At 37.0% G+C, this 21,358-nt stretch overlaps 4 protein-coding genes across 6 annotated transcripts in view; 1 reads left to right on the plus strand and 3 right to left on the minus strand.

Moving 5' to 3' along the window:
• Positions 1–9,128, minus strand: part of apba2b (amyloid beta (A4) precursor protein-binding, family A, member 2b) — a 90,422-nt gene extending 81,294 nt beyond the window's left edge. For all 3 annotated transcript variants that reach the window (XM_082162596.1, XM_082162595.1, XM_082162594.1), the window contains exon 1: positions 8,995–9,128. The gene's annotated coding sequence lies outside the window, so the exon portion shown is untranslated. The remainder of the gene's footprint in view (positions 1–8,994) is intronic.
• A 2,463-nt stretch (positions 9,129–11,591) lies between these two features.
• mcee (methylmalonyl CoA epimerase) lies at positions 11,592–13,679 on the minus strand. The gene is made up of 3 exons (XM_082156183.1): positions 13,484–13,679; positions 12,936–13,282; positions 11,592–12,129 (listed from the first exon to the last, which is right to left on the minus strand). Exons 1-3 carry the CDS (start codon positions 13,521–13,523, stop codon positions 11,977–11,979), a joined length of 540 nt encoding a protein of 179 aa, XP_082012309.1. The 5' UTR covers positions 13,524–13,679; the 3' UTR covers positions 11,592–11,976.
• Positions 13,680–13,760: 81 nt separating this feature from the next.
• Positions 13,761–20,039, plus strand: mphosph10 (M-phase phosphoprotein 10 (U3 small nucleolar ribonucleoprotein)). Its single transcript, XM_082156143.1, has 11 exons — positions 13,761–13,872; positions 14,205–14,886; positions 14,969–15,132; positions 15,228–15,387; positions 15,672–15,813; positions 15,895–15,962; positions 16,149–16,286; positions 16,923–17,033; positions 17,158–17,265; positions 17,403–17,627; positions 17,744–20,039. Exons 1-11 carry the CDS (start codon positions 13,790–13,792, stop codon positions 17,891–17,893), a joined length of 2,031 nt encoding a protein of 676 aa, XP_082012269.1. The 5' UTR covers positions 13,761–13,789; the 3' UTR covers positions 17,894–20,039.
• The window catches only part of mtmr10 (myotubularin related protein 10), a 32,397-nt gene continuing 29,811 nt past the window's right edge, over positions 18,773–21,358 (minus strand). The window contains exon 16 of the mRNA XM_082156112.1: positions 18,773–21,251. Within this exon, the coding sequence (XP_082012238.1) occupies positions 20,649–21,251 (603 nt within the window). The 3' untranslated portion in view covers positions 18,773–20,648. The remainder of the gene's footprint in view (positions 21,252–21,358) is intronic.

Raw genomic sequence — 21,358 nt, forward strand, 5'->3', positions numbered from 1 at the left:
CATTATAGACTTCTATTCAATGTTAGACTGCATAGTTTAGGTCAGCCGGAACCGGGAACACTTCCCATAAGTTCTGATGTACTTGTTACATCATAAGAAGGATGGCGTCTACGCTAATATTAGTCTCTCGATTTATCCAGAGGTTTACCGCAGTCCGCCGGATCCAGGCTGTATCCATTCCAGATCTGATGAAGGACCTGCGCCTGGACGCGACGACAACGCAGTCCTGAAGTGTCAACTAGTCTCTCCCCTGTGAAGGCCTCATGCTAGGGCTGGGACAACGCGTCGAAGTCATCGATGACGTCGACACAAAAAATACGTCAACGCAAAATATGCGCGTCGATTCATCGACCTGTTTTCATTTCTCAAAAAAAACATTTGCAAATTACTTCACAGTGTGTACCTTATGTGCGCTGATACGCGATGGCCATCATTCTATTCAACGTTATATAACCAATCCAGGGGTTTTCCTGCATTGAATTTTTTTGGGCGGCCGCCAAAGCCTTATTTGATCAGTGAGTGATGTAGAATAGAATGACTGACTGCGCTTGACAGGGCGCATATAAGTACGAGAGAGAGCCCCGGCCGCGCGCGCGCACTCACCGTCTTCAAACAACACGAGCGCTGTTTTGCTCTCTCTCCCTCGTGCATATTAATCAAAATCAGTGTGAGTGTGAATTGTGGTAAAAAATAAACTGCCAGGATAATCACACAACGCTTGCCGTAGGCTACCCGTCCACTAATGACACGTCCGATTCGCGAACTAATGACTCATTTGAACCGATTCACTTTAATGAATGGTTAAAACAACTGATCTGTCCAACACTGAACTCACGAGACGTCTGAATTGGTGTATAACAAATCGGTAACACTTTACAATAATATTCCATTTATTAAATTCTAGTTAAGTACTTTTTTTTATTTATTTTTTTTAAAGGTGAGTGGCAGAGTGTATTACTATACGTTGTTGTTATTTTTATGTGAATGAAGAATTAAAAGATGCACTTTTTTCAGTAAGCTAGGACTATGTGTTTTCAACATAAATGTTCAATTCTGTTGGTTCAGGAAGGACGCCATGACAGGCTGCTGGCTCCCACTGTTAATTTTTATTTATTTTTTGTTGGAAAAGCACTCTCTGTATTAGCTTAAAGCCCCCAAGTTTACATTGGTTACTGTATTCTTTCAATTGCTCTAAACAAGTATTTTGGGTGACCTTTTTATTTTTTTTTATTGAATGCTAGACATCAAGTTGTTGTTATTTTCATCTGAAAGAAGAACTTTTTTTCAGTAAGCTAGGCCCTATGTGTTCAGTAAGCTTGTTTCAGTAAGCTATGTGTTTTCAAGGCTTCAAGGTTTTATTGAATGCTACCTCTGACTAAGAATGCATTACTATGCACTTGTATAGTCTTTTATTTTGGAATTTTAAGAGCAATAAACATATATTGCAATGTTAAGGAATTCATGTTTTTTTCATTCAGATATGTAAATTAACATGTATAAATTGCTATTAGTCAATTAATGGGGATTGGGGAGATAATCGATAATCGAATCGAATCGGACTGGAAAAATGAATCGTTAGATTAATCGACGTGATAAATAATTCTGTAAAATTTTTAAGGCCAGACAAGTAGTTTGTTGAGGGTTGATTTGTAAAGAAGCTCTACATGCCTGCGCACATATATATTCAAATGCGCATACATATGGACTGAACACGTGATGCGCATGTGCGCGACATCAGTGTTTGTGCAGAGGTTGCATAGGTTTGCGCAGAGATAACTGATCATCGTTTGCACCTTGGAACCTATTTCCAGGAGTGCGTTCTCGAGCCACCAGGCACTGTTTTGTGCAGATGGGCGGCCGGAGCGCGTTGAGGGTTTTCTGTTAGAACGGTGTCGTGTTAGCGGCCCCTACGTTAATAACTAATGATCTTCACAACGGAAGTGAATCAATCAATCTAAACTAACTTTAACTGGACAATAACTTTATCCTAGAGCTGCTGTAAAGCCAAAATCTATGTTACTGTAATTTCCTATTATCACTGCTTTGAAACAATTCATTGTTAAAAGAGCTATATAAATGAAGGTGACTTGACTTGATTATTCCCATCACGTGAAATGTTGCAGTGATTGAGCAGATGACAGACAGTCTGTTGATCACGTGAATGAAGAGATCTCATCATTGCAATGCAATTTCTGCACTCTCACGAATGCTTTCACCAAATAACAATGCAAACACGATATAAATAAGTAATACAGAGCTTCAATGTGCATTGTAACAGCGTCATTGATTTCATAACGAGTTTTGGCAAGTGTCCAGATAAACTCGCGCTGTGTGATTGACAGCTTGGGCGATTGAAAAGGGAGCGTTCTTTGATCGCTTTCTGTATGTAATTTAATCACAGTTTACATAAGATTATTTTCATCCTACTACGAGAAACAACGTGAAGTTGATCGATTAGTCACTGGCTTGATTTACTAATGCAAACAGTATTGAACGATTTTGAGAGATAATCTGTCTGAACTTAAATAATTACACATCAGAAATCAGGCATTAGAATAAACATGGTTACTAACATGTTTGTGGCGTTGCTGGCAGATCCATATCGTAAAAGTCTGTTTGCAAAGCCTGCGCCGAAATGTACCAAATAATCCAAAGTAAAATGTACTGAATACAAACAAATAATGCACTGCTGAGACATTCACATTGTTGGGGAAAAAAACAACAACACTACCCAGCATTAGGATCCTTTGAAAGGTAATCGTATTGACCCTGTGTCGATCTTTTCTCATTCTCAAGTCACTATTTACTAACGCTCCAGTGGGCGGTGCCAAAGATGTGGTGATGTAGACATAGCCATTGATATTCTTCGAAGGCGGTCTTTTGCTGCCCTGTGACGTCACAAGTCCCTACTTTTTAGATCCTGTCGTTTTCTGGCCTTGGTTTTTGGAATAACAAGGAAGTTTTGAGTTTTGAAACTTACAGGGTATTTTTTATAGTATAACGAACTCTTAACTGTCAAAAGATCAAGGAAAATTTGAATTCTCAGTTCATGACCCCTTTAACTTGCTATGCTAATAAAATACAGAGATGCAAAGAAGACTAAGCAGGCATGATTAGAATGCCAAAACTCAATTCAGTAATGCACAGCAAGTGATTCACCAACTAGTGAAAAAAAATTAATAAAAAAAAACCTTTTCAAACAGTCTAGAAACCATGTAGCACTGAGCCTGACTTAAATACTTAGGGCATTATTACAGATATTACATCAGATACAGGGTCAGGATATACATATCCAGAGGGTTAAATAATTAGCTTTTTAAAGAACGCACAGACTAAGTAATGAACAAAAAGATCAAGAGCAGCATTGTTTCATAATCTTGAGTCAGATAAACTTCAGCAAATGAGGGAAAAAATGTCTGAAGACCTTTCTTACCTCGCACTTAAGTGCACAATATTCAATATTCTTATAAGAAACAAGTTGATGAAAGCACCGAATAGATAAAAGAAATGAGTAATGCAATATCAATGTGGACTGCTTCCCAAAAAGGATGAAATGGCCATTTATGTACAAGGAGGAAAGATGCTAAAGGAGGCAAAAGACACAAACACAAAAGCCATACTGGGCTGATAGGAAGCAAAACAAGCCGCTTTCACTTACTGTGCATAACAGATGCTTGAAAGCACCTTTAAAATATATGACAAGTCACCATGCTCGGATATTCGATTATTTCTAAAGTAAACATCAATGCAACATCAAAGGAACAGATGATTCAATCATATAGTCATTGTCACTGAGCTATAGGCTATGCTAAACATCAATATGAATCATTCCACAGCTTGATCAAAAGACACATAAGCAAAGCATTATAGGGCTTGTGTCCAATAAAGCACCTCTGTTTCATCTCACTGCACTGTGCAGTGTAAAGCTGATAGATGTTATTTATGATGGAAAAGAACAGAAAACATTTTAATATCACAGAGGATGAAAGGCACTTCACAATCAGTGTCTTAGAATAGAGATTTTTATGCAAAACATGTTTATTTCAGAAGGTCATGTATTTCAATTCACTTTCATGTTTCACTTTCAGAGCACAAACAACTCAATATCTGCCAAAACCTTAAGACAAACACAGCTTCTGATCTGTGAACTCTCCTCCCCTAAAAATAAAAATTCTTCAAAAGATACCACATATACTGGCCAGATCACTAAGGCCTGGTTTAGGCCAGGGCTTAGATTGAGCCAGGGTTAGGCCTTTGTTAAATTAGGACATGTAATGTAAGTAGCTTTTTTAAACATGCCTTAGAACAAAAACATTACAAATGTGCATATTTTAAGATTAAGCTCAAACATGTATTTTAGTCTTGGACTAGGCTTAAGCCTTGTCTGTGAAACTGGGCATAAGATCATTAACACCAGTGTACCTGTGTGAGTAAAGCTTTACTTGAAATCACGTTAATCTGCATGGTATTTTTACACCATTCTGAAGTCAAAGCCATCGGCATACTCCCATTACTCATCCTTAATGTATGCTATACTCTAGGGATACCAGCATGCCCCAAATTTGTGCACGACGCTAAGGGCACTACAGCACTGGCAAGAATTTTTATATTATTTCTGCAAGTCCTGGAAAGCATGTTTTAAAGCTAAAAAAAACCCCACATTGTCATTGGTGGGTAGTCAAATATACATAAATATTTATTTTATAAAAAAAATTATATTAATCATAATTTTTTTACTTTCTGTATTATATACTACCATTTAAAAGTTTGAGGTCAGTAAGATTCTTTTTGTAAAGATACATTAAATTGATCAAAAGTGACAGTAAAGGACTTTAATTGTTACAAAAAAGTCTATTTCAAATAAATTCTGTTCTTCTTTACATTCTATTCAAAAAGGTATCATGGTTTTCACAAAACTAGCAGCACAACCATTTTCTCCATTGATTATAATAAGAATGTTACTTGAATAACAAATCAGCATATTAGAATGATTTCTGAAGGATCATGTGACACTGAAGATTGGAGTAATGATGCAGAAAATTCAGCTTTGCCATCACAGGAATAAATTACATTTTAAAATATATTAAAATAGAAAACAGCGGTAGTGTTTATAAAGTGGAATACATGTAAATATCCTTTCTGGGATTTTTCTGTGAATACGACTGGCTGACTGAACATTATCACTTGTATAGGTATAGTGAGTAATAGATTTTAAATTGAGCTGAGCGAGAACATGCCTCTCTGACCCTTGTCCTCCTCTTCCCGGGCACATTGCCAGAGGTTATCACACACACACACACACACACACACACACACACACACACACACACACACTCAAAAACGGCAACAGGATCACATCAGAGCGAGTGCTAAACCAGACAGCAGCTTTGGGCTAAAACTGCTTACACTCACATTAGTAACACCATAAAAAAGGGCCTGCCCACACCCTTGCCATCTCACCACTACTGCACATCTATATTTTTTCATTCAAAACTGTTTCTATTCCTATGCAAACAGAAGATAGTTGTAGCAAAACATTCAGTATATCTCACAAAATGTTATGATATTTTCATGTGAAAATACACTTAATATTCAGTACTGTAATATTATCGATTTGACTGCACTGGCACTATCGGATGAGAGCAAAACTAAACTAAATTAAAGCGGGATAACTAAATTGAGCGGCATGACGACACCACTGTTTTCAGAGCTACTTAATTACTGAATTGACAAATTTAGCAAAATCGACATTTATTGAACTGAATCAACACTGAACTGACTTGAGCCAAATAATGACACTATTGTCTGCAGTAGAGATGTTTATTGTTGTATTGAACTAATTTCATAAATGATGAACTTTACACTGAACTGACTTGAGCTGAATAGCGACAGTATTGTCTTCTGTAGAGCAGAACAGAATTTCAAAAAGAATTTGAATTTGTCTCATGTTTGATGAAGTTTGCATCAATGATTGCAATTCTCCTGTTTACTGTGAAGCCACTTTGAAACAATCTGTATTGTAATAAAGGTGACTTGACTTGATTTGACTTGATTATCAAAGCTATTATTATAAGAGACTTAAAGGTGCTCTAAGCGATGCCGGGAGTCGTAACTTCTTGTTGACATTCGAATTGTTGTCAAACAAAACGGAGGCTAGCTAGACCCTCCCTCCTCCTCATCCCGTCTCCTCCCTCCTCCCCTCCCTTCCGGCATAAAGGAAAGTCAAAATAGTCACTACAAACAAAGTGAAGTTTTACTGATACTTCATTCAATGTGTAATGTCGCCAAGTTAGATAAATGCTTTTATATTGCAGTACAGAATGCAGAAAAAGAGAAACATTATCTTAATCGTTTCGCCACCTGAGGTTATAACTATAGCTCCCATAAAAGGACGCAATAATAGCAAGATAACGTTAGCTTTGCGTTTTCCAGTGAGCATAAACAACGGCGGCGGCGTAAACAAATTTAGTCAAAGTTGTCAATAGCCTATAAATGAACAGTCAAATTCATAACAAACCGTGGGTGAAAACAGTCATTCACACAAATTGTCACCCTACTGTGAATTTGCTTGATCATTTACAATAGAGATTGATCGCTGCTAGAAACATACATGTTGTATTCACCAAAGTTAACGCTGACTGCATAGTTCTAGCTAATTACATCCTTGTGTTGGTTTGGCGAACATGAACGTTAGTTTAGAAAGAAAAATGGATTTAACGTTACCTGTTCTGCAAAAACAGAGTAACTATGTCGGATTGGAAGCCCTTCTGCCGGCGGAGTTCTCGCCACCTTTCGAAGGTTTTTCCGATTGCAAATTCGGGACTTCACGCGTTCCTTATCCTTGTCCCTCTTCTTTGCAATTTGTTCATCGAAACGTCGTCTCTTTGGTCGTGTGTCGGCCATAATTCAAACTTCCCTCTTCATGCTTCTCTCTCCTCCACACCCCCTTCATGTGTACGCGCACTAACCCCCCAAACCCCACCCTCCAATGCATCTTGTCGGTCATTGGCTGGAGCACTGTTTGTTGTGTTTTGTGGTGCGGGTGAGCCCAGTTTGTTTTTATTGCCGTTTGTGGAGCCTGTGGTGTCTAGAGAGACCGCGTTTTTTTACAGTGTGTTCGGGGGACAGGCAGCTAGCGGATGGTGAGGAGATGTTTGCTGTATATGACAAAAAATGTTTGGGCCTAAAAAACGCGTCGCATCACTTAGAGCACCTTTAATATTATTTAGCTAAAATCTCCCAACGCTCACTTGGGGTTTTCTTTCCATCTACGTATGTCTCTATCCAGTTCTCACAGAAGATCAATCTATAAATGTTGTACTCAATCATGCATAAATATCAACTCAGCATGCTCCTGCAAACATTGTTTGTCCTTCAGCATAGAACCGTAACTATAAGGGATCTGAAAGGAGGGGCGGGGCAGCGAGTGTGTGTATGTGGGTGTTTGTGTGTAGGAGCAGGTTGCCAGGACAAGAGAGCGGCAGGAGACTGTTGTGGAGACGGAATCACCCACTGGGATCACACTCAGGAATTATGCACCTTCATAAGCACTCAAACTCCCTCTCATACACTCATTCTGACTCCCTCTCTTCCCTACCACTCCTAAACTGTCTCTCTGCCCCTCTATATTATGGTTACTTTCAGAGTCCCAAAAGACATTTCAGACACTTTGAACAATACGGACAAAGATGAGCAGCGTAATCATTCATTTTCATTTAAGCTGTATGTTGCTTTGCTCTCAATTATGAAAAAGTTTATTTAAACATTTTTTACAATATGCACATTATTTTCGAATCCTAATGGTTTTATTGATTTGTTCAGGGGAGTGGACCAGCTATTGTTCTCTGGACAAAATCCTCATATTTTACAGCAGCAGCAACATGATGCTTGATTTCCAGCTCGAGGCTTGAATTTGATGCTTGATTTACCATGATCATGATAAGCTCTGCAAATCAGCCATTACTGAAGGACAGGACATCATTATGTTTATATTCCACAATTAGAATCTCATCCGCTAATCATGATTTTATGTGTCAGTTGCTAAAAGAAGATTTAGACCACGATAGAATGCAAAATTCCCTGTACAGACAGAGGAATTAATCAGACTTCACTGGCTACTGACCAAGCAGGTCTGCTTCTAATTGTAAACAACACAAAACCTGAATGACAATGATATCTCTCAATATAGGCAGACATCAAGATGTCCATAAGGGCTGTATGAAGAAAATTAAATATTGGGTGACCCTTTCTTTTCAGCTTTTCACTATACTCTAAACCACCACAAACATTTTTTTATATTAATTATTGATTAGTAATTTAATATTTATTATTTTAAAATATATATTACTTTAAAATAATGAATTAGTAAACTGCTTAAACATTTAAAACGAATTAAAATATTTTGTCAACTACAGACAGACAGACAGACAGACAGACAGACAGATAGATAGATAGATAGATAGATAGATAGATAGATAGATAGATAGATAGATAGATAGATAGATAGATAGATAGATAGATAGATGCTATTAAAACTTAACTGGGACTAATAGTCATTTTACAGAGCTAACGTTACATATTTGTCACGAACTTTTTGAAGGACTTGCCACTTTTTCTTTACAATATTTTCCGTCGTGTTAATTATGGTCCTTAATGAGAAAATTAATAGTCACCGCAAAGAAGCTCTCAAACGAGAAGGAGTTGGATGCAAATATAAAATAAAATAAAAAAGAAACAAACTGACGGCCCTTCAGTTCGCGCCATTTCCATCTCCTCTAATGTAAAAACGATTTTAATGTTTGAAAGACGGCGGAGAAGGAGGACTTTAAAAGAACGACTATCATCATGTACGTGATTGTGGCAGCGGGTTTGATGTTGCACCGAAAGGATGAAATCCTTACCGTATCCTTCACGAGCGCATCACTTCATTCCGCATCAACACGCTGCAGTTAACATTCAGATAAGGCGAAAAGATAACACAGAAAACCAGCCTACCTGCATAACCTTTGGTGCTGTGATGTATATATATAGAAGTCCTATGTTTTCAGAGGTACAGAGAGAGCATGCACCGCAGCGACACCGCATCCCGGAGACTGAAGAGAACAGAAGCCTGAAGAGCAGATGTAGAGAACAGCAGGGGGCGCTCCACTGCAGCTCTGGCCTAAATCACCACATAAACCCCACCCGAGAGAGAGAGAGAGAGAGAGAGAGAGAGAGAGAGAGAGACAGAGAGAGAGATTGTAGCTTGTGTGAGGAATCAGGAATTCATCTCGAAAATTATGCTATCGTTTTAAATCAATTATTTATCAGCTGAGCAAACTAACAAAGATCAGCATGGAACAAGTGCGAATCGAAGCCTCAATCTTATTAATTTCTAATATGTCATAATCAATCATTAGTAATTAGCCTCCATGTAAATGTTTACAAATTCACTGTCCACTTTATTCCTACGCCCCATGACGCTTTGCGCGAATTATGGGTCTAACCATAGACCGTATAAGAAGTCTAACCCACTGATCTATATAATGACATGAGATCAGTGGGTGTAACTTCTTCCGTTAAGCTGTAAACAATCAGTGAAACGCTCGCTCTATGAACGCAATACGTTCATAGAAAAAAAGTGACACAATGAGATGACATTAATCTATTCACCCTTCAACCATCGAACATTAAAAGGAAAATGAAAAGTGTAAAAGCATCAACAAGGTACTTTCAAAAGATCAAATAACCCCAAAAGCGTCTTTGGTTAAATATCACTGTGGAAATATCTGTAAATGTAACTTATGTTGCCTTAATAAAAAATGTTCATTAACTTCAGCATTACGTGATACTATTTAAAAGTGATTTCCGTAATTTTGACTGATAATAAATTGCATTTACCTGTGAAAACAAACCTGTAAAGAGACGTGAGGATTTGAGGAGAATAACGATCGAGAGATTCTTCGTGCGTTCCAATATCGTCAATTAAATTCGGGAGAACAGACCACAAATGTGCAGTAGGCCTATTGTCCTTTTTTCATACTTTTACAGCGGATTGCAGAAAAAAAAAATAATAATAATAATCATGAGGAAAAAAATGCATGAATGAAAAGAGCTCTTGCCATAGATATTCTTGTTATAACATGTCACGTTAAAATACCAAGTATAACGTTATTCTCATGAAAATAAATCATGAAGGAAAATTGATCAGCTCATCTGACAGATCAGCTTATTTGTAGGGCGACTTCGAAATGATTCGTTTCAGCCACTGATCTATATAATGTCATTCTATGTAGATCAGTGGTTTCAGCCTTTTTGAATGGAAGTTCCCCAAACCGGAAGTGCCACCCATAATAAAAAATAAAAAAGTAACAAAACGCAGTGAGGTCGTCAGGAATAAGGTGGATACACTGTCCTTGATGACTCGGCATGTCATTTACCCAAAGCCATTTCTTTCAAGCCTTGTTTTAATGGATAATTTCGCTCAAATTATGCATCTGTCTCACTGTACGATGAGATTCTTCATATCTGACATTACATAAGAGAGATTTACGCTGTTTCCATGAACCACATAATCTCCCTGATGCTGTTGGATGTACATGCAAGTTACATGTTAGATAATAATGCAAATGAGGACACATCAGCTAATGCCTTCATGTTGCTGTAAGACAATAAATAGCCAAACGAAATCGATACTACATTAGCTCAGAAAATTAGATACTTAATTGCCATCTCTTGTAGATGGTGTTCTGAGACAGGCATCATGAGAGAGAATGTGTTTCTCAAATCTAAGGCAATAAACAGCTTCCAATGCCCCAGATAAAACTGGACATGTGGTTTGAATATGTGCAATTAGGATGAGCTGCCTTTGGGACACCGAAAACAACAATTACCATGCAGCTACTGATTAATCCAGGCAGATGTTTTCACATTATGACAAGCAAATGCAAGCTTCTACATAATATTATTGGGATATTATGATAATAACCCTTGCTCCGAATCCGATGAAGAAATCCTCTCTCCTAAAAACACTTAAACTATCACTCGATTTCATGCTTATTTTCTTCCTGTTTGATTCAGAGCAATATTTGTATTACCTGATTAAAGATGCTGCTTATAGGTTGTTGTTTTTTTCCACTACTGTGCATAAAAGCAAATATGTCAAAATCTAGCATGTGCAAAAAGCTAAGATATTCAAAAGGTCTGGGACAGGCTGAGTGTGAATTTCCCTGGAAAGCGTTCGGCTCCTTTTCAGACTGCCCAATAAATTGAAATGTCAAAAACAGCTTAAAACAGCAAAAAAATACCCTTTTTATTCTAACAGTGTTAAAGCAGGAACCTTCAAACAGGACCTTTAGAGACCACACATTAAGAAAACCACAAGCCCACAAACTAATCCCGCTCCTCTAAGAAAAGGCAGATTTAAGGCATAAGAACAAAAAACAACTTTCTATTTGGCGGCGGGTTGACGACAGTGGAGAGATGGATATGAGCCAACTTGTCTTCCAAATACATGGTTGTCGGCCAAAAAAAGAAAGCTTCAATCTGTCTGTTCCATTTAGAGCCAGATGAGAAGCTTATGAGGATTTCAAGTCACAATTCATAAACATGGCAAAACTTATCTACCATTTTATTATAGCATTTCCATGCATTTAATTCCATGAGCTTATTTCAGCTTCTATTGTTGTAATAGTAGATACAGAGTTAATTTATTACTTTAAATTTGCAATTACTTAAAAAAAACCTAGTGCACCCCATAAATCTAAATACAATAAGAGGAAATTTTATTTACAAAAATTTGTACAATTTGTAAGGATCATTTCAAACTAACTTAAATTAATCATTTATTCAAGTCATTAAAGAAAATCATTACTTAAGAAAAAAATAGGCTTAAGTCATGAATATCAAACACTCCATTACATTGCAATGATCAAATTTCTTAAGTGTCAAAACTGAACAAAGTCACCATTTACAAGATAAAACTCTCCTGTGTAAAATCTAGGCTTGCTCTATCTCCACAAGAACGCCATCACAGTCTTTAGGGTGGAGGAACATCACAGGTTTGCCATGAGCTCCTATCCGTGGCTCTGGGGAGAGCAGTCTGATTTTCTTTTCCTTCAAATCAACTATTGCTGCATTGATATCATCCACCTGCAATCAAACAGGCAACACATAAATGATGGCTAAGTTTAACATTTATGATAGGTCCTTACTGTATTCTGTCCACTATATAAACTGATTACTCTCTGATAGCATGAGAAAGTCTGAAGACACCTACAATAAGATTGTACAAAAAATGTAATTTTTGCATTTTCATCATTATCCCATCTTATGTTACTTTTATATGGGAAAATTGTAAAGAACATATAAAGTAGTATTTAATATCATATTCTGGTATTTCATATTCATTCTAAAAGCTATTTAAAAATATGTACTGTATATGTAATGATATATTTTAGTCCATTTACTTTTTAAAAATAAAATATATTAAAAAAAAATACATTTCTATCGCCTAACCCAACCCCTCCCCCCAAACATAACCCTCACAGAAACATGTGCGAAACACTAGATTTAGATTAAAAAACAAAACAATGTTTTGGCCTTTTTAACTAGTGATGAGCAGTAAAATATTCGTTCTTGTCAGTCGTCAGCATTATATTACATTATACAAGTGTACCCAATCTGTCCACAAACACACACACACGCCTCATTAACTATTATCTTTCTTGAAAAACATACTAAATCTAAATCTTAAAGAATCACTAAACATTTAATAACGTTTTATAGGATTTATAATTTGATATAAATCAATAACAATAGCAAGCAGCATTGTCATAATTACAGCAGAAATACCAGAGGAAACATCTTAGCCAAAATGGGGGACCTTTAAATATGGTGTATATGTTTTTTAGACAAAAATGTTGACAACCACTGATCTAACCTAATCTAATGTTTACCTCAATACAGATATGATGCATCCCTCCAGCCTTATTCTTCTGCAGGAATCCTGCAATGGGGCTTTTTTCTCCCAGAGGGTGTAGAAGCTCTAATTTGGTGTTTCCCAGTTCCACAAACACAGTGTACACTCCATGTTCAGGGAGAGGCACAGTGGCGCTCACCTGAGCCCCCAGCACATCGCGGTATAGCGCTGTGGCTCTCTCTAGGTCTGGGACTGCGATAGCCACGTGATTCAGCCTGCCTAACTTCCACAGTGACTGAGGGACACCTTGACTGACGGGTCCTGTCAGAGACAATGCCCTCACTGTGGGGACACTGAGCCGCGCACATCTCGAGAGACCGGTCACTGCATGTGAAATGAGATTGCAATATGGATGCAATATAGAAAGATAATTACAACAAAAGTAGTTTATGATGGATTTTATTCACGACAGTTCTCAAAAAGTGAGATACAGACAACTGCAGGTAGAACAAAACAGCTCTGAATGTTAAAAACAGTAAAACGAATTACATAACGCAAAAACAAACTAAGTTTACTACCCCTTACCTGCAACCTTCAGTAAAGAGGAAGCCATCTTTGCGGTCATTGAAAACAAACAAAACTTTATTTAAACAGCTCGAGGCAGGCGTTCAGTTACGTGTTCTGGTAATAGACGCATGATTTACCCATATAAATATTTTCATAATATTTTAATTTTAAAATCATGATTACGCTATGCCAAAAACAGTAAATTCCCTAAATTAAGAAACATTGCGGTTATGTGGAAACTTCTATGTGGAACGCAATACAGTGTATAATGTTTCCGGGGGTTGTATTTACCAAGCGCACTCGGAGACCCATGTGAGTGCTGAGATGGCGAACGGGGATGGCAGCACGTTGGAAAGCTGTTTACAGCTATTAAGCAGCAACACAGTTCACCCGGAGTTATTTCTCAGGTTAGATGCACGTTGAATAATGGAAATATTTTGTTGAACGGGTTGTTCATCCGATTTAGACCGTTTTCTAACGTTTAACGAGCCGAAACGGGTATCGGGCCACCCATGTGCAAAACTCTCACGTTGTGGTTGCGCGTATATGTTAAGTGAAAATGTTGCTCGTACAGTTTAACATGTCTCTGTTCATGTCATTTTTCCATGGTAGTTTTATTTTAAAACTCTAAATAGATAATTAGTATGCAATATCATGTTATTACGGTGATATAAAACACTAGATGGGTGCTGGAAAGAATGATTGACATTTCTCTTTTATGCTCTCAATCTTTATTCAGTGTCCAGGATGCTTTGGCAACAGACTTCACATCACTTACCAAGACTCTTTATGATCTGCATAAAGCCCACGAGCCTGCATACTGCAAAGGCAGTCCACTGGTGCAGCTGGCCATCGAAAACTTTGATGAGGAGCAAATCTGGCAGGAGCTGGAGCTTCAGAACACTGCATTACTGACACGGTTTGAGAAGTCAGTTGAGGAAGCTGTTGCAGATGACACCATAAAATTTTTTGATGATACGGAGGAGGAGGAGGAGGATGGGGAAGTGGATAATGGTTTGGAAGAAGAGATTGAGGGTGAAGATGATGATGATGATGAACTTGAGGATGATGATAAAGATGAAGAGGAGAACATTGAGCAGAGGCTGAAGCCATCGGCAAGCAACGAGGAAGACGACTTCTCTGGCGAAGACTCAGATTTGGACTTTGATGTAGATAAATTTGAGAAACAAACCAAACAGAGACAGTCCGCTACCAAATTATCAAAATCTAATGGGACTCCATCAGAAGTGGATGACAGGTTTTTCAAACTGTCCGAAATGGAAGCTTTTCTGGATAACATGGATAAAAGAGAGGGAAAGGAGAGCGTAGATGAGGACATAGACTACTTTCAGAATTTGCCATCCGATGAAGAGGAGGAATTAAGGTTTGATAAACCAGTCAAATTGAAACAACAGAAAAAGGTGATGGTGTAACAGGGTTTTTGAACATAAATTTAAAGTAACATGTCATGAAACTCACAATGTCTTTAAATTAATTTTACAGAAGAAAAGCTCCAGAGATATGAAGTACAAAGATTTCTTTGCTCCAGTGGATGGAGAGCCTGAACAGAGAGATCCGGATGAAGAGAATGAACCAGAATCTAATGATGATTATGAGGGAGAAGATGATGAAGAGGATATGAATGAGGAGGATTTTGATATGGAGGAGTAAGTCATGACTGCTGTCTTTGTTGTGTGTTAACAGAATATAGTGATACAGCATTTTCTTTTGGAGATCTAATGCTTTCCCCTTCTTCATTTAGGGATGATATGGGTGATAGAGCAAGAGATGCTTTACGCAAGGTGACCTTTGACCTTCCTGATGAGAGTGAGGGAGAGGATGTGGAAGACATTCTGGGTGGAAAAGAAAAAAATCTGCTTCAACCTGAGGTCAAGTCATCCTTTGAAAAGCGACAGGAAAAGGTTTGTCTTTAAAATGACCTTTCCAGTAGCCCTCAAACTATGGATTTGATAGTGTTTTAGTTGTGGTGTGTCCAAACTTGGTCCTGGAGGGCAAACTTATATATATATATATATATATATATATATATATATATATATATATATATATATAGGTTTAATTTAGTTTTATAAAAAATAAAAAAAAAAGTTAATTAGTTAAACTTATTTCTGTTAGTTGCTAAGGCAATATAAAAATAAAAACATATTCAACAATAATAACCCTGGTTTGATATGAATTGAAACAGATGAAGAAACAGATTGAAGAGCTGGAGAATGCCGCGTTGTCAGAGAAGCCGTGGCAGCTGTCGGGAGAGGTGAGCGCTCAGACTCGACCGGAGAACAGCATGCTGGAGGAGGATGTGTCATTTGACCAGGCCTCTAGGATGGGTGAGAGTTTCATGCTGGTTTCCATTGCAATAGGCTTATTCTTTATAGATTTGTTCATTACTTTGTTTTTCTCCTTCGCAGCTCCTGCAATCACAGAGGAAACTACCTTACAGCTTGAGGATATAATTAAACAGAGAATTAAAGATCAGGTTTGTTTAGACTTTCATGTTTATGTTGAGTGGCTTCTTTTTTGAATGCGAGCAAAGTAAATGATTTATAAATCCAATGAATAATGTTCTGCTTGTTTCATGCATTTAATGTACATCATGTTTTTGTCACATAGTATCTGAATAAAGGGATGCTGAGCTCTTTGTGTTTGATTTGTTGTGTGTCAGGTGTGGGATGATGTGGTAAGGAAAGAGAAGCCCAAAGAGGAGGTGTTTGAATATAAGAAGAGACTCACTCTGGACCATGAGAAGAGCAAACTGAGTCTGGCTGAGGTTTATGAACAGGAGTATATCAAACAGACACAGGTGAGTCCTGTCCACTGTCTCTCTGTGTCCTGCCCATACTTGTGTATGTATGGTTACAACTGAAATTGTGTTTTGGGTTTTATATTTGTATATATATATATATATATATATATATATATATGTATGTATGTATATATATGTATGTATATATATATATATATATATATATATATATGTATATATATATATATATATATATATATATATATATATATATATATATATAATATATATATGAAAAAAATATTTATAATAATCTTTTAAAAATATTTGTCAATTTTATAAATAAATGTATCATATTTTATTCCAACCATGTATTTTATTTCTGTGATGTCAGCTGAATTTTCTGCATCATCACTTTAGTCTTCAGTGTCACATGATCCTTCAGAAATCATTCTAATATGCTGATTTTCTGCTCTAGAAACATTTCTTTTTATTATCAAATGTTAAAAACAGTTGTGCTGCTTAATATTTATTAAAATGTAATCATTTAACTTGAAGCATTTATTTGAAATGGAAATCATTTGTAACATTGTAAATGGCTTTACTATCACTTTTTAGTGATAAAGAACTATTCATATTTAAAACAAATAAATTCTAACCTCAAACTTTCGATTGTTAATTGATTGGCCTCAGGACAAGAAGGAAGAGGAAGAGAACCCAGCGCATGTAGAAATCCAGAAACTTATGGACACCCTTTTCCTCAAACTGGATGCTCTATCAAACTTCCACTTCACACCAAAACCAGTAAGTAAAACATCCTTTGTGGCTCGAGCCAGCTATAGTGTATTCCTGCATGTGTGAAATGTGAAAAAAACATGTTCATTTGAGTCATTCTTTATTAAAGAAATGTTGTTCTTTTTCTGTTTAGCATGTTCCTGAGGTGAAAGTCGTTTCCAACTTGCCTTCTATTTCTATGGAGGAAGTGGCTCCAGTCAATGCCAGTGACGCCACACTGCTGGCTCCAGAGGAGATTAAGGTTTGTGCGGTCTGCTCACATCTCTTCCCGTTTATCCTGTTAAAGAGTTTGCCTTGCGGTGTTTGTGTGAAACATTTTCACAAGTCAGATTTCAAAATCTCCATGAGATGTCAATGCATTTCATTTTCTTATCTCAGGAGAAGAATAAGGCAGGAGACATACTTGGAAACACAGAGAAAACCACTACCGATAAGAAACGAGAGAGACGAAAGAAGAAGAAACTGAAGCGTCTGAAGATTCAGGAGCAGGAGAAGAGACAAAAACTCAAAGAGGTGATGAAAGGCAACAAAAAGAAGAGTAAAGCTGAAGTTGAAAAGACTCTCAAGAATCTTACTAAAGGAGGAAAAGCAAAAATTCTCACGGTCAGTAACTGAAGTCTAATGTAGTATTAATATGTGCAATTTTACTATTATGGTTTGTGTATATTTTCTAACTATTGTGGTTTTATGTGTATATCTCTTCCTGTATTTTCCAACAGAATGATGGCATGGATAAGGCCCTGCGTTCCTCTCAAGCTTTCTTCACCCAACTACAAGACCAAGTCAAAAGCCAAGTCAAGGGCTCAAAGGAACAGACAGCAAAGAAGAAGAAACAAAAAGAGATTTCTGTAAGCAAGCTGAAGTTGTAATGTTATAACCTGTGTCAAAAACATGTACAGTTATTAGTTTTTTGAGAAATCGAATTGACGTTATATCCTGTCATTTTTATTCAAATACAGATTTCTTTTTCCTGTATATTTGTGTCCTGGAGTTTATTTTTCCAGTCTATTTTTGGACTTTACATTTTTAGTCCAAATATTAAAATTGCTCTTAGAATAAATGGCTTGTGTTCCTTAAAGAGAATGAGTACTATATTAATATAACAATCTTTCATTAAAATCATTGATATATACGGTAATGTCAAATATATATTGTATTTAATTTTTGGCCATTTTCATGGATGCATAAAAGTTCCCATTAATCACATTAACAAATGAACATGTTCTATGGCGTTTTAAAACCAAAAAGATCGTTTTTGAACAATATACTTATTGGATTAAAAAGTATCCTTGTGCTATATTTTTTAATAGGTTTTGACATTTTGATACATAATGCAGGCATATGCCTTTTTTTTTCTTGTATATAAAATACTACCGGTCTGTGGCCACTGTATATCTTTCAATAAATAAGTCAAATGCATCATCCAATGGAAAAAAAGTATTTAATTTATATTTATTCATTGTATGATTCACCTGAGCATTTACTAATAATAGTGTCTTCTAAATGAATAAATGTAGATCATGTTCAGTTAGTCATAGCAGTCAGTGGTCAGAAGAGGGCAGTACTATTGAGTGAAGTGTCCTTTTTCGGTTACAGCTTGTTAAACCTGAACTCGTTCTGAGAGCATAAACAAATGGAATTTAAAGACATTTAAAGGATTTAAAGGAATTTAAAGATTTCTAAACTCTTAAAACTATTAGAAAGTCATATTTAATGTGCTGAAGAACAAAAAAGGCAGATAAGTCAAATGTGGCAATTCTTTTTTATTTGCATGAAAATCTGAAGAGCCCAATTTTGCATATTGCCTCAAAACAAGGCTCCCCTGAGTTCACAAACAAAAACTAAAATAACAAAACTTTGAGTCTCCACAAAGACAAAACTGTCCAACCACTGATATCTTTAACAACTTCCACACAAAGCTTTGGAATTAGTCAGCGTTGTTCCACTTGCACATCAGAGGGGAAACTCCTGTGATGTTTTGAAGCATTTTTTTCATATCCAGAGGAAAAAAAGAAAGAACAGGTACACTGCAATTCAGGGCCCACAACAAGGCACAGAGGATTTGTCCCTGTTTCAGTTTCTTTGCATAACTGAATAAATATCAGTGCTGTTTGACAAATCAAACCGTGCTATTAAAGCAAACAGTTTTCATACTCTTGACAGCATTAGTGGTAAACTACACAAATACTGTGCATTACTTCAGACTAGTTAAAGGGTATCAGGGGAAAAGGGTAAGTACCAGTTCTAGCAAAAAAAAAGAAAAGAAAAAAAGAATATAAATTTAAAACTTTTACAAAAAAAAAGTCCCCAGCCATAATTAAAAGAAAAAATCTAAAATTAAAGAGGCTACATATCAAACCAAGACCAAGGTTACTGTTGCACTGATAAAAATAAGCAAAAGTTCACAGGTGCATAAGCACAATTTTCTCAAATGATGTCTTATCTGACACTGGGATGCTGTTTAAGACACTGACTGCATGACTACTTGTCAAATCAACCAGCTGATTGGCTCGAGCAGCTGTCAGTCACTTAAACAACCATGGTGTGCTTCAGAAGCGCAGGGTCTGACAGACAGGGATCCAGCCAGCCTGACAGACACTCATATTGTGCACAGTTATTGCCTGCTGTTGGGGTTTATGCTGATAAACCCTGTCAATTCCTATATCAAGATTCACAATTTTGGTTATTAATTTTAATAAAGCTAACTACGGTTAGACCTTACCAGAAGGTTTCAAGAAATCTTAAACTAATTTAAGATTAAAAGAAAATATAAGCACATTTTATACCATAGATTTAAGTTATAGTTCTTCAATAACATTTTATAATAAGGTTCAATTCGTTAACATCAATTAATGCATTAGGTATGGAGACTCAGCATTTATTAAGCCTGGTTAATGTTAATGTTAATTTAACTTATACTGTACTAACACATTTTTAAGTATACATTAACTTTCACTAATGTATTATGAATACATGAATTAACAAACAATAGTTTGGGGTCAGTAAGTATTTTTTTTTTAAATAAGAAATTTATACTTAAGAAATCAGCATGTTAGAATGATGTCTGAAGGATCATGTGACACTGAAGACTGAAGTAATGATGCTGAAAACTGAGCTTTGCCATCACAGGAATAAATAATACTTTAAAATAGAAAACAGTTATTTTAAATTGTAATATTTCATAGTATTTTTGATCAAAAACACAACCCCAAAATTTTGAATGGTAGTATGTCTCCCATAAAAAAAATGTGTTAGTTCACGATATGTGCTTTAACTAATGTTAACAAATTGAACTTTAATATAAAGTGTTACAAGTTCCACGTCCTTTCCAATTAATGCCACAAGCTCCACACAAAAATCCACCAAGTATTTTAAGTTCAACACAAGGAGAAAAGTCCATACAGGCAGTGTAGAACAAATCCAAACAATCCTAAGTCAGAAAGATGTGCGATTGGAGCTTTATATTTAATCATGTGCAAAAATCCCTCACCGACTGACAACTCTCAACTGTCGGTACCACAAGCCTGCACATTCAAAATGAGAACTAAATACAAGTGAGAAGATCTTCAAGCCTTAGATCTTCATGTTTGCCTGACCTCACAGTCCTCTCCCAGCAGTGTGCCTTCAAATCGTCTCATTAGCCAGTGTCTCCGTAGAGAGCCATATCTTGGCTCCATTGAGAAACTTGCTAAGAGGAGTCCCCAGGATGCCGGGGCGGCACAGGTTACCCATAGGAGAGAAGGGGAACGAGGAGCTGAGGTACTCTGGAGGAGCGGGGGACTGGTGAGGATTTGAAGTCGCCTTAAAGTACATTTTGCTGTGCTCTGTGAGTGGGTTGTTGGGAGTACAGCCTGCTCCATTGTACTGCCTCAACTGGTTCTGGAGCATTTCAATCTCATCTGTGAGCAACGAGAGCTTGTGGAAGGCGGTGATGGGGCCGCCCTGTGGGATCTGTGCCTCGGGAACCCAGCGGAGGAAGTAGAGCTTCCAGACAGAGAGGTGAGATGGGAGGAGCTGGGGCAGCAACAGGCCCTGCAGGTCAACAGGACGTGAGAACCAGTCCCGAATGAAGCGCTCCGATGGGGTTTCCTGCTGCTCCCGCACCTGAGACAAATCAGACCGGAGACGCAGCATGAGGGAGTTCCGGCGTGTCAAGGTGTCGTTCGGTCCAAGCGATCCATTTCGCATGGCGGAGGGCAGACCCCGCATCGTGGAACTGTAGTTTTTCTGAGGGAGAAGCAAAAAATGTTTGCATTTATTAACCTTTAGCCTTTTAAAAAATAATTTGCGTTCTATTGTGGATTGATTTCGACTTAAAGTTTAAATCATTATCA

This window comes from Leuciscus leuciscus (genome assembly GCF_965113295.1).
Source record: "Leuciscus leuciscus genome assembly, chromosome: 2".
Lineage (NCBI taxonomy): Eukaryota > Metazoa > Chordata > Actinopteri > Cypriniformes > Leuciscidae > Leuciscus > Leuciscus leuciscus.

Coding starts and splice junctions, on each gene's coding strand:
- mphosph10 (XM_082156143.1), top strand. CDS start 13,790: ATGGCGAACGGGGATGGCAGCACGTTGGAAAGCTGTTTACAGCTATTA. Junction 14,887..14,968: donor AATTGAAACAACAGAAAAAG/GTGATGGTGTAA, acceptor TTAATTTTACAG/AAGAAAAGCTCCAGAGATAT. Junction 15,963..16,148: donor AACAGAGAATTAAAGATCAG/GTTTGTTTAGAC, acceptor GTTGTGTGTCAG/GTGTGGGATGATGTGGTAAG.
- mcee (XM_082156183.1), bottom strand. CDS start 13,523: ATGACCGCAAAGATGGCTTCCTCTTTACTGAAGGTTGCAG. Junction 13,283..13,483: donor CTCTTTACTGAAGGTTGCAG/GTAAGGGGTAGT, acceptor TTTCACATGCAG/TGACCGGTCTCTCGAGATGT. Junction 12,130..12,935: donor TGCATCATATCTGTATTGAG/GTAAACATTAGA, acceptor GTTTGATTGCAG/GTGGATGATATCAATGCAGC.